Source organism: Siphateles boraxobius, unplaced genomic scaffold (assembly GCF_051911475.1).
Source record: "Siphateles boraxobius isolate OS27281-9 unplaced genomic scaffold, OSU_SipBor_1 8, whole genome shotgun sequence".
Classification (NCBI taxonomy): Eukaryota; Metazoa; Chordata; class Actinopteri; order Cypriniformes; family Leuciscidae; genus Siphateles; species Siphateles boraxobius.
The window spans coordinates 25,855,869-25,868,428 of NW_027509208.1; the positions used below are offsets into that span (position 1 = coordinate 25,855,869).

General features: G+C 38.6%; 1 protein-coding gene across 6 annotated transcripts in view; it reads left to right on the forward strand.

The window, feature by feature from the left end:
• pum2 (pumilio RNA-binding family member 2) overlaps positions 1-12,560 on the forward strand; it is a 102,478-nt gene that overhangs the window by 50,504 nt on the left and 39,414 nt on the right. For 5 of the 6 annotated variants that reach the window (XM_077219987.1, XM_077219988.1, XM_077219989.1 and 2 more), the window contains exons 11-13: positions 4,685-4,793; positions 9,517-9,657; positions 9,769-10,068. In XM_077219987.1, the coding sequence (XP_077076102.1) occupies positions 4,685-4,793; positions 9,517-9,657; positions 9,769-10,068 (550 nt within the window). The remainder of the gene's footprint in view (positions 1-4,684; positions 4,794-9,516; positions 9,658-9,768; positions 10,069-12,560) is intronic. The other variant, XM_077219990.1, reaches the window with a different exon arrangement.

A 12,560-nucleotide genomic window follows, 5' to 3' on the forward strand; every position in this document is an offset into this window, starting at 1 on the left:
TATTTCATGTGTATTTCTTTGTAAAAAGTATACATTTTATCATACGTATTAAAAAGGGTAAGGATTCATTAGTTTGAATATTGGAACAAACACTATAATAACATCTTAGTTGATAATTCAATATACCTACTTTATTTTTGACAAAATATCACACTATAGTATATTTAACTATGAGCAGAAATTGGTATACAAAAACATACCTATTTAATGTGACAGTAGTCTTTTTTTACAGTCAAAACTTTATAATCTATCTAAAACTAATCACAAAATCTTGTCTAAACATTCATATTTAGACTGTAACATATTGTGTATGATATATTAGCATATACATGTGAATTTGCAGTTTGTTGCTTATACAGACATTTTATTTCAACATATTTTTTAGTCTATTTTTACTCATCTTGGCTATAGCAATATAGTTTGGATGTGTTCATGTAAACATAACGTTTACTAATGTAGGTGCGAGAGTGAATGAACGGCACAGACGCGCTGTATAACTGTAGTAAACAAAGCGCGCGCACCTGTGCCGTTCATTCATCATTTAGCCTACACACAGACACGCAATTCATATTTAAACAGTCTTTTTGCGTTTACAGTCAGACACTATTCAATATCGCGATTAGAACAAAGCACTTAAGAATAAATGACTTACTACATCAGCTGGATCCGTTGCTCCTCGAAATGAAACTACCAGCACTTCTGGTACATTTTCCAGGGTTATTAGATAGTATCTTACTACAGCTGTGTACACAGCGTATCCCTACGCTGTGAGCAATAATACTGACTAAACATGATGTGTTTTATAATCCAGCTGGTGGGCGTTGGCATGTTTCAATGGCTTGCCTTAGATTATTTGCGTTTGAATACCGCGCGCTCTCCGTTGGCGTGGCACATTAACGCGTAATCGGGTATAATGAGCTGGAAAGAAAAAGACTGACATCTCTCTCTTTACATACAGATTACATAAACTGAGAATATTTGTTTTTTTTATATAAATTAATTCATTTAAAAGAAGAGTTCAAGCTTCATTATGGAAAAAGACTCGTGCCTGTATGACAAGTATTCGCGGAATTACAGTTAATTTTCGGACGCGTTTCAGAATGGACTTAACTGACAGAGAGAAGTCAGAACGGGCATCATGTTTGTTTTTCTTTATTTGGCGAAAAGCACAACACTGTTTTTATTGTGAGTATCCACAAAAAAAATAGACACTTATCAGGATCTAATGATGTACAACACTTAATATGTAAGATCAAAATCAACAGAGTATTTTGAGTTTCTTTTGCACTGATAAGAAAAAAAGCGAGACTATCGCCCGTGCGATAGTCGACCTCAGAGGGTTAACCAATCAGATAATCCGTAAGATTTAATCAGCCAATCAGATTTCGCTTTGACTGCACCTGGGCCATCTAGCAGGCATACAATAACGTTGGCATTTTCACATGCTTTGATTGGATGGTCAGAGCGCGTACTTTTACTGGTAGCCAAAGCTAGCAAACCGCATCTGTAGCGAACTGCATAAACTCAAATATATTCCTGTAGATTTAATAGTTTTTCAACCCACAAATTAATATTTCTTTCCCTCCTCGACCCCCAGCAGGTTGAAACCTACTGGAAAAAATCCCTTATTCAGCCTTATCCAGCTTAACGCAGAGTCACAGCACACGGTTTGATCTGTCCGGGTAATATCAGAACTGACTGACTGTAATGTATGCCAGGTCTGATTTTGAAGGCAAAAGTCCCGCTGATCTCATTGATTTTGTTTAAAACTTTGTGTGAGAGCATGGGGCAGCTGTACACATGTTCATGTGTTGCTGTGACTGTACTTGTGTCCACTGCTTCTGTCGAGCGGACACTCTCAGCACTAAAGCGAAGTAAAACTTATGCCAGAACGACGGGACAGACTCGACTTTCATTATTAGCCTCGATGGTGATAGAAAAGGTTGTTGGGACTGAAACGCACAGATAACCTGTGCAACTGAGTAATTTAAGTATTTTTGAGGAAAGAAATTAGGATGGATTTTGTGTAAAAAAAATAATCGGTAGTTTTGGTGAGTATAATGCTTTTTTTGCCCCCGTTTTTCCCATGGTGATTATTATTTTCTTAATTTTTCTTGGAAATGTATGATCGAAACTTACTTTTTTTTTTTTCAAACATTAATACTATTGTAACGTCTGACAAGGGACTGTAACCCTTGAACGACAAGACAAGGGAGGCTCCGCTTCTCAACTTATAATCGGGACGCAAGAACAACTGAACACTAACAATTCCGAACTCACTCGCTCGTTTCTCTCTACCGGCCTTTTCCGGAACTCACCGCATTAACCCAATAACTGTCGGTGCAACATAAAAACAACAATTTCACAACAATTATAGAGAGTCTGCGCTGCTACACTATTAAAAGTTATTAATTCAGGTTGGACACCACTGAAGGCCTAGGTGTGAAATGCACGGCCCGCTACTATCAGAGTCACTTCACGAGCATTTCACCATTTAATTTAATAAAACTATCATAATTTATTCGTCATATCATATATACACATAAACATAAGGTCTTCACTACAACCTGTCAAAATAAAAGTTTGCTATAACATAAAGAAATTATAACAAATATATTACTAGTTCACAGTAGAGTTTACTTCAAGTAATAATACAGTTTATTAAAACAGAAACTTACAACCCGCCAAAATAAAAGTTTGGTTTTTGTTTCTAAAAAAAGTTTCTAACTTGTATGTATATATATGTCGTGGTGTGTGTTTGTGGATAAACGGGTGCACTCAGGGTCCGAAATTAGCACCCGCCAAGCGCCAAATGCGGGTAGATTTTCCGTTTGGCGAGTAAATCTCAACAGGCTATCCGCCACACTGGCGGGTTCCAGACATCCAAAGTCTTGCGGAAGTTTCGGGAGTCTCCCGCATATTGATAGCGGATGCCTGATGCCCGCAAATTAGTTCAAATCTCCAGGAATCTAGAGCGAGCGAGAAAGAAAGAGCGCGCTCATACTGTGCTCCAAACCGTGTAGCGCGCGCACTGCAGAGAGCGAGAGACCTTGTGTGTGTGTGTGTGCCTCAAGAAGCGTGTGTGAACCTTCTCCACACCCAAAATAGACCAACACTAAATATATTATTTTAACTTAAAGAATTAACAAATTAAAATGACAAAAAGAAAACACTGAATCAGTTTGAAGCTTTGAAAAAAACGCTTTTTTTCATCAGACTACGTTTTTTCGTCAAATAAAAATAGCAGGCCTACCTCAATACACAGCTTGTCTAGTTTTTACTTAAAAAAGTAATATGTCTACATGATGTGGGGTGAGTCTGGATCTCCGATGGCACAGATGTCCCGGGAATACAGAGATGACGTCTCGCTAGAGTGGCCAATTTCGGAAAGCGCCTTTCATTTGCTTGTGGATGTTTGCTTCGCCAGTGATATTGCATTGTACTTGCACTAGGCCTACTGCTATTTTAATACCACGTAGCATATTTTGCAAGTAACTTCGTCGCCCTTTCTGTCAAAATGGTCCCACACAGTAGCTACTTCTTTTCGCTTGCCTTGCTTCATTGTGCTTTCTCAGCGAAATATGTCTTTAGGCGCGTGTGGTTGCGCGTGTCGACGCACCCCATGATTTAACAAATACAGGGTATATATACTGTTTTTTTTTACCATGCAGCAAACAAACAAAAAAGCTAAATGTGTGTGTGTGTGTGTGTGTATATATATAATTTTAAAACATAATTTTATGTTTACTTTCGGTAAAGTATCTGATAGTTTTACAAAACCTTCAAATGTACTGTTATGAGCACTAGTTCCATGCTCACATCTTCCATGTCTTATATTTGTTGCTCTGATTTGACTTCTATGTACTCTTATTCATTCAACATACTACTTATCTCAATTAAATGTACTGAAATGAATGTATATGTGACACAAAAAGGCTGTTTATTATTTTAGCCGGTAAAAAATATGCTTGGCTGGTGGATTTTTTCATCTACCAGTCCCCGTGGCAGGTGAGCCAAAAAGTTAATTTCGGACCCTGGGTGCACTCCAGTGAGTGGACAGTTTTACTCTCATGTGACATGCATAGCCATTTTGGTTACATTTGAAATATGAAAAGTGGTTCCTTGTGAAAGTGAACTAAAACAAGAAGAAAATGCAACATTGTAACACAGTTCAAAAAATAAACTGGTTCATACTGAAAAGTGAAAACCAAAAGTTATTTTATTTTGCCTCAACCTCCCGTAATCCTGATACTGTTGTTTTAGTATAACTATGATTGTTTCTTAAAAAAAACCTGAAGAATAAGTCAGTTATTTCCTTTGGTAATCAGCATTATGCCACTATGCTGTTGACAAAGCTGAACTAGTATTGAACCAGCAACATTTATTTAACAAGCTTTCAAAGTTCAGTCACAATTTAGACCAAAGAGCTCCTCAAATATTGAATGCTGTGACCTTAGCATTGTTTACATGTTATAGTTTCTTACTATAAGGCATCTTTGCTTAACTCATCCCTCAATTAATAGTTTAAAGAACTTTTGTTCTTATTTCTGAACTCCTGCACAGTAGAATGAACTTCAATTAAGACTAATGTTATTGACCACGAATTGTCAATGATTAAAGAAACAATATGCTAGAGAGGCTAGTGGTTTACTTCAGGCTATTTTGCAACTCTCCCCCCATCCAGGTGATGCGTGCGGGGACCAATCAGCGACCTTTGACCCCTGGCCAGAGCCAACAGAGTCAGCAGGAGTCCCTTGCCGCAAACCCAGCCCTGGCCTTTGCAGGCATGCCAGGTGAGTCATGCTCTGACATCCTCTTCCTTTTACTCATGCAGGTATCTTGGATTGGGTAATATTTATATCATTGCTATGTTTCATTTATGTTCATTTGTGTGCTTCATTTACATAGTCTAGGACAGTGGTCCTCAAACCTGTCCTGGAGGACCACCAACACTGCACGTTTTCTTTGTCTCCCTAATCAAACACACCTGATACAACTCATCAGCTCATTAACCCATGTGATAATGAGCTGATGAGTTGAATCAGGTGTGTTTGATTAGGGAGACGAAGAAAACGTGCAGTGTTGGTGGTCCTCCAGGACAGGTTTGAGAACCACTGATCTAGGAATCTAAGGTATCCTGTGTATGTAGCTGTTAACAGTAGTTAAGCAGCTCAGCTCCCAGTAGTGTTCATTTTGTCAGATATTTTTAAATGTAGTCTTAGTACTGTCTCACATGTACTTTTTAGTTTTTATCATATTTAGTCTACCTTGTTCTGTTTTTGTTTAGTCAAGTTTTAGTTGACCAACCCCCAGTTTCACAGACGAGGCTTAAGCCTAGTCCCAGACTAAAATTCATGTTTTAACTGAAAGCAACTTGCACTGACATACAGGTCCTTCTCCAAAAATTAGCATATTGTGATAGTTCATTATTTTCCATAATGCAATGATAAAAATTAAACTTTCATATATTTAAGATTCATTGCACACCAACTGAAATATTTCAGGTCTTTTATTGTTTTAATACTGATGATTTTGGCATACAGCTCATGAAAACCCAAAATTCTTATCTCAAAAAATTAGCTGGCATGAAAAGGGTCTCTAAACGAGCTATTAACCTAATCATCTGAATCAACTAATTAACTCTAAACACCTGCAAAAGATTCCTGAGGCTTTTAAAAACTCCCAGCCTGTTTCATTACTCAAAACCGCAATCATGGGTAAGACTGCCGACCTGACTGCTGTCCAGAAGGCCATCATTGACACCCTCAAGCAAGAGGGTAAGACACAGAAAAAAAATTCTGAACAAATAGGCTGTTCCCAGAGTGCCGTATCAAGGCACCTCAGTGGGAAGTCTGTGGGAAGGAAAAAGTGTGGCAAAAAACGCTGCACAACGAGAAGAGGTGACCGGACCCTGAGGAAGATTGTGGAGAAGGACCAATTCCAGACCTTGGGGGACCTGCGGAAGCAGTGGACTGAGTCTGGAGTAGAAACATCCAGAGCCACCGTGCACAGGCGTGTGCAGGAAATGGGCTACAGGTGCCGCATTCCCCAGGACAAGCCACTTTTGAACCAGGAACAGCGGCAGAAGCGCCTGACCTGGGCTACAGAGAAGCAGCACTGGACTGTTGCTCAGTGGTCCAAAGTACTTTTTTCGGATGAAAGCAAATTTTGCATGTCATTCGGAAATCAAGGTGCCAGAGTCTGGAGGAAGACTGGGGAGAAGAAAATTGCAAAATGCCTGAAGTCTAGTGTCAAGTACCCACAGTCAGTGATGGTCTGGGGTGCCATGTCAGCTGCTGGTGTTGGTCCACTGTGTTTTATCAAGGGCAGGGTCAATGCAGCTAGCTATCAGGAGATTTTGGAGCACCTCATGCTTCCATCTGCTGAAAAGCTTTATGGAGATGATTTCATTTTTCAGCACGACCTGGCACCTGCTCACAGTGCCAAAACCACTGGTAAATGGTTTACTGACCATGATATTACTGTGCTCAATTGGCCTGCCAACTCTCCTGACCTGAACCCCATAGAGAATCTGTGGGATATTGTGAAGAGAAAGTTGAGAGACGCAAGACCCAACACTCTGGATGAGCTTAAGGCCATTATGGAAGCATCCTGGGCCTCCATAACACCTCAGCAGTGCCACAGGCTGATTGCCTCCATGCCACGCCGCATTGAAGCAGTCATTTCTGCAAAAGGATTCCCGACCAACTATTAAGTGCATAACTGAACATAATTATTTGAAGGTTGACTTTTTTTGTATTAAAAACACTTCTTTTATTGGTCGGATGAAATATGCTAATTTTTTGAGATAAGAATTTTGGGTTTTCATGAGCTGTATGCCAAAATCATCAGTATTAAAACGATAAAAGACCTGAAATATTTCAGTTGGTGTGCAATGAATCTAAAATATATGAAAGTTTAATTTTTATCATTACATTATGGAAAATAATGAACTTTATCACAATATGCTAATTTTTTGAGAAGGACCTGTATATCTTAAAATTTCAGTACCATTGTTTTGTCTCAAGATGCACACCAGTAATGTTTTTTTCTAAAGCCCTATTCAGACTGGATTAGTTAAACATGGAGAGGTGGGGTAAAGTAATTATTACCTGAGTGAATTTCTCAGTTATTCTAGTCCTGTCCGAATGTGCCATCTCAGTAAACATTACGGACAATGTCAGTAAAGATTAAGGTGACTTTTACCTTCTGTAAAATGATCCGGAAAAATTAGCTCAGGTAATACTAGTCCAGTGGGAAGAGACCCGCTGTAAATATGTATGTAAATATTCCATAATCTCCAGTTTAAAAGTAGTTTTCCATGGGTTTTCAAGTATGGGGGTGCTTGAAGAAGCATGCAGTCGGGTTCTCACCTTTTTAACAAACAAGAATTGTAGTTTGCGGCTAAAGCTGCAAATCCCTCCATTAAAGGCACATTGTGTAGGAATTTATCCCATCTAGCGGTGAAATTGTATTTTGCATTCAAACGAATTGTGCTCTCCAGCGCCTAGCTTTTTCAAATGCGTGTTGCATCTACGGTAGCTGTTATGTACCAAAAGAACAATCATCTGCTCTATTAGAAATATATTATCGAATTTCTAGGTTACAAAAAGTAAACTTACAAACCTTGTTTTTAGCACCTTCTCAACTTTATTCAGTAGCTGCTATTCATCAAAGAGCCTTTTAACTATAAATGTTTTACTGTCTATATAATAAAGTACACAACCAAGCAATGAAAAAAAGCATGTCGTTTAGACTGTAATATTGACTTAGCCTACCTGTCGAGGAGAAAGCAGGCAACTTCAGCGTCTCTTTTGAAATCTTACTCCTGCATTAGCTCTTTCCACCTGGAAAAAGATATCCCGACATTGACTCTTGTTTTTTGTAATCTCCGGTCCCGTTTCCTTTTACGTTCAATTTTGGACTTTTTTGGCGACGAGGATTTCTTCTCCTGTGGCTCAGCATATGTATGCCATTAAAAATAATGCAATGCAGCCTTTTAAACTTGACGGGGCAGTGACAAGCACCTCTCACTGCTCTGCTCTGCTCCTCCGTTTCTGCTGCTTTCAGTTAAGTGACGCTGGCTCTGAACGAAAACGCGTTGTGGAAACGCGTTGGCCTAGTACTTTTTGACCCTCTCTGCTATTATAGTTTTTCAAGATGGCGGAACGACATGGAAGCCTCCGTGGACCTACCTGTCACATGTATATAAAGATAATTCTAAGTTCTTAGGATAAGTCAGATAATTGGCAGAGGCCTTTGTACACCATTGGCATTGAGGACATATTTATGAATAAAAATATTGATTTTAGATAATAAAATACCTAAAAAACTACACAGAGGCCCTTTAAAGTCAGCTGCATCCTTAATAATCTTCGGATGCGTGCAGGACAATCAAGTGAAAATCGCTGCGCAGCATGAATGATCAATTAGGTAGTCTATTAGCGAAAGCACTTTTCTTCCTCGTTTCAAAAGAAAAAGTTGCATCGTAAATGACGCGTGCTCTGGACCGGTACTTTAAGTGCAAGTGTGAGTGCAGGCCAGAGGGGGAGTGGTGAGGGGTGGCAATCGCGCTCTGAACAAGCCAACTGTGCCTTATTAGCTTCATTCGAGGGCTGGATTATTAAATCGAGAAGTTGAGGAGGGCAGGTGGGTTTAGTAAACAGAAGATTGAAATGCTTTGATAAAACATGACTAATAACTATACTACTATTCTGTGAAAGAAGCCACATCATCTTACAGAAGGATGCTCAACTGTTGTTATGAAGTGAGTTTGGATTAAAAACATGTTATTAAATGTTGTCTTTTGTTGGACAAGAGGTTCATAAATGCTTCTCCTGTTTGGAAAGATGTTTGACGCATGTTGCTTGTTCAAATGCACGTTATAGACTCGAACTTGCAGTGCTTTCAGATGGAGCAGCATTTACTACTGAACACAGAGCCGTACGTCACTGACAAGCTGCGCATAAAAAAAAATCCCAGCCTTTGCGATTTCATAAACGCAATAAGCGATTTAATCGTGCAGCCCTACTCACCAGCATGACAAAAATATCAGAAATAAACCAGATTATCACAGTTTAGATTTAAATATATTTATTAAATCTGTTTCTGAATCATTGAATAATTTTAAACGTTACAACTGTTTAAAACTTTTTGTGGATACTATAAAAAAAAGGAAATACAAAACAAAATTCTCCATGACTTCTCTTATAAAACAGCATTTATTTTGTTGTAATTTCCAAATATAGCTCGCTGTAAAATAGTTTAATTGTAAGTACAACAATTCATAAAGTGATCAGCTGTTTCCTCCCAAAACTTGAGCGAAAAAAAGTGAAGCTTTACCTTCATTACCATCTATTCACAAAAGCCAACCCATTCTCACTCCAAGGCATTCGATCTATAATAAAAATTATTCCCCAAAAATATCATGTCATGGTAACAAAATTATATTTCTGCGTATTTCATGAACAATAATTGATTCAGACCCAATTTCAGTCTGTTATGTTTTAACATCAGGTTACCAAGTTCTAGCACCGGCTGCTTACTATGATCAGACTGGAGCTCTGGTAATGGGTCCTGGAGCTCGCACTGGCCTGGGTGGACCTGTCCGACTGGTTCAAACCCCTCTCCTTATCAACCCAGCAGCCGCACAAGCTGGTGAATATGTCTTCTTTTTTCTTTCTTTTTTTTTACTGACCAAACTGATCTACTTTTTAATTTTATTACTTTGTTTTAATCTTTTTGTTGTTCTTTCTGTCCTCTGTCTAGCTGCCAATGCGTCAGGCTCTGGTAACAGCATGTCTGGTCCTGCTAACGGTCTGTACCGGTCCATGAGCTGCCAACAACCCCAGCAGCCTCAGCCTCAGCAGCAGCCACCTCCCCCCTCCAGCGGTCTGCAGTCCAGCTCCTTCTATGGGTCTGGTTCAGTGGCGCCCAGCTCCCAGAGCAGCTCGCTGTTCTCTCACACAAGCGCGGCACCTCCACCTAGCACATCTCTGGGTTTTTGCAGCACTGGTGGATCTTTGGGTGTTGGGCTAGGCTCTGCCCTTGGTGCTTTTGGCTCCTCAGGTTTGTTACACGATTTCGTTGTGTGCAGTAGTGATTAAGTTTCTGCCTTTGAAAAGTCTCAAATCATTCCTTTATTAGGTTCAATTTTGTTTTAGAATGCTGTTCAAATAGACATCTGCCACTGTAGGCATTATACTGTCAAACTCGAGGCCCACCATCCAAAATCTCATTTCATGTGGCCTATTAGATTTCTTTATACTGTGATTACTTCATATTTCCACCTTATTTCATGTTGCCTGCAAGTTCTTTTTTCAAATCAATCAGTTAGTAGTGCTTTGCTTGTGAACATTAACCCTTCACACATATCACATCGGTGCAGTAAGAACTTTCAGTTTGTAATGGTTAAATTCAATTCTCCTTTCGTGCAAAAAACAGTTTAACAAAACAATAAACAATTTAATGTTTATTTTAGGTTTCAGATATTAAAATGCATGCAAGTTCTAGTAAAACATTTGTTCTTTGTTAAAACACACTGATGTCTTGTGAAGCGACAATATATTTATAATAAAAACTAATTATATACATTAAAATGCGTTTTTACTCATGTCAAACACACATCGTCTAGGTAAATATAATGTTTAATCTATTCTCCTAGGTGATTGGCCACTCACAGAAGTAAACGAATTTACGTTTTGTAAAATCAAACAGGCTCTGAAACATGTTTGCTCACATAGCCTACTATATCTTATCAACTAGCATGATCATTAAAAAAGTTAATTCAAATAAGTAAATCACAAAATACATTTACTAGCACATATATAAAAATAGCATTATCAAATTTCACAATCTAGTTGGTTAAAAATATGAAATTTAAACTATTTAAAAAAAAAATACAAGTGCAATTTTAGCAAGACCTGCAGTAAATAACTAATAAAATGATCTGTAGCACAAAATGAATGTATGTTTGATAAATAAATCCTCCCAAAATAACCAGAATTAAATGCTTTGGTGCTGTTGTTGCAAAATATATACATTAGTGAAATTCTTTGGATGCATGTGGCCCAGTAAACTCTAGAAGATGTTAAGTAGATGTTAAGGTCTATTTGAGGGTACACGTAACAGAGTTTCCGCTAGAAAAAAATGGTGCCGGTCAAAGTGACCGGCAGAGGTTTCGTTTTACGGACATTTTGGTGATATGCCGGTCAAATATTGCCTCTTAATTAGTCAAGTTGAGGAAAACTGGAGGCAGTCTATGTAACTTAAAAAATGAAATAATAAGGCCGCATAGAATGCAATATGTTATTATTAGCTTAACTTTCAAATAGACGGAAAAAAAACATGAACGTCCGATTGGCGTCACACACACGTTTTACACACATTCACTTTTTGAAACATTGAGGTACGGATGTACCTTATACAAATAAATAAAACATCTCCAGTTAACTAGCAGATCATTCATTTAGTTCGCTATTAAATAAGAGATCTAGAGCTAAAATCAGTTGTGTTTAAATCAAGCTGAGCGCTCGTGTCCGCTGCTATCAGTTGCATGGACAACGCGGTGCGCGAGTTGCGCAATCTTCACTCAGACGCGCGTTTCAATCTATCGCCGTTGCGGAGACTCTCTATTCATTCCGGTGAAATCACAAAATAAAATGCACACAAAGGTGTCCCTGCTTGATATAGATTGTAGCCATGCACTGATGAACACATAGGCTATTCAGTTTTGATGAGAGAAAAATAAACTGTAGGCCTACGAGTGCGCGGATTAGAACCACTGATCTATAGGCTATAATGAGATGTTCCTGGTTCACCATCGTCTGGCCTCTGAAAAAAGCTTTTAAGGCTAGTCTGCCTGGGCCTGGCCATATTTGAAACGTCTCACTCAATCTTTCGCTGTTTAGGTCTATATTACAGCCGTTTTAGCCTGCGCTTTATTTGAAATGCAGCATGCGATGTTGTTTCATAACTTTCAAACAATAGAGCCTGTTCCTTTATATTTATAACATAGCCAACGGTCGGTGTATTTTTGCTTTATACATTTTAGGCTTATTCCCAAATTCAGATTGTGTTAGGGGGCGGGATTATTAGGCAATTTTAATTGGACAATTTGACCGGAGAGATTTAATTTTGTCGGACATTTTATTTTTTCCCCGGCCAATGTCCGGTAATTACCGGACAACGGAAACCCTGACACATAAGGTGATGTGGCCCAAGCTGAAAATAAGTTTGACACCCCTGTTTTGATGAAGTTCCACTTCACTTCCGCATTCTCTTCCGTACATACTAAGAAAATGTTTTGTGTTGTTTTGTTTTCTAGAAAGATGTGCGATAATAGGTGGGTATAATTTATATCGGATTCAGGATAAAAGGGTTGTGGATGGACAAGTAATGTAATGCCAGATTAATGTAATACTTACATTTGACAACAGTGACTTTGTCGGGAGAAATTATCACAAGAACAGTGTAATATCTATGTTTACATCTGCTGAATGAAAGCTCTTCCATATTCTAAGCTAGCTTGCTGCAATGGTGCTGTCATGTCACATGCTTGT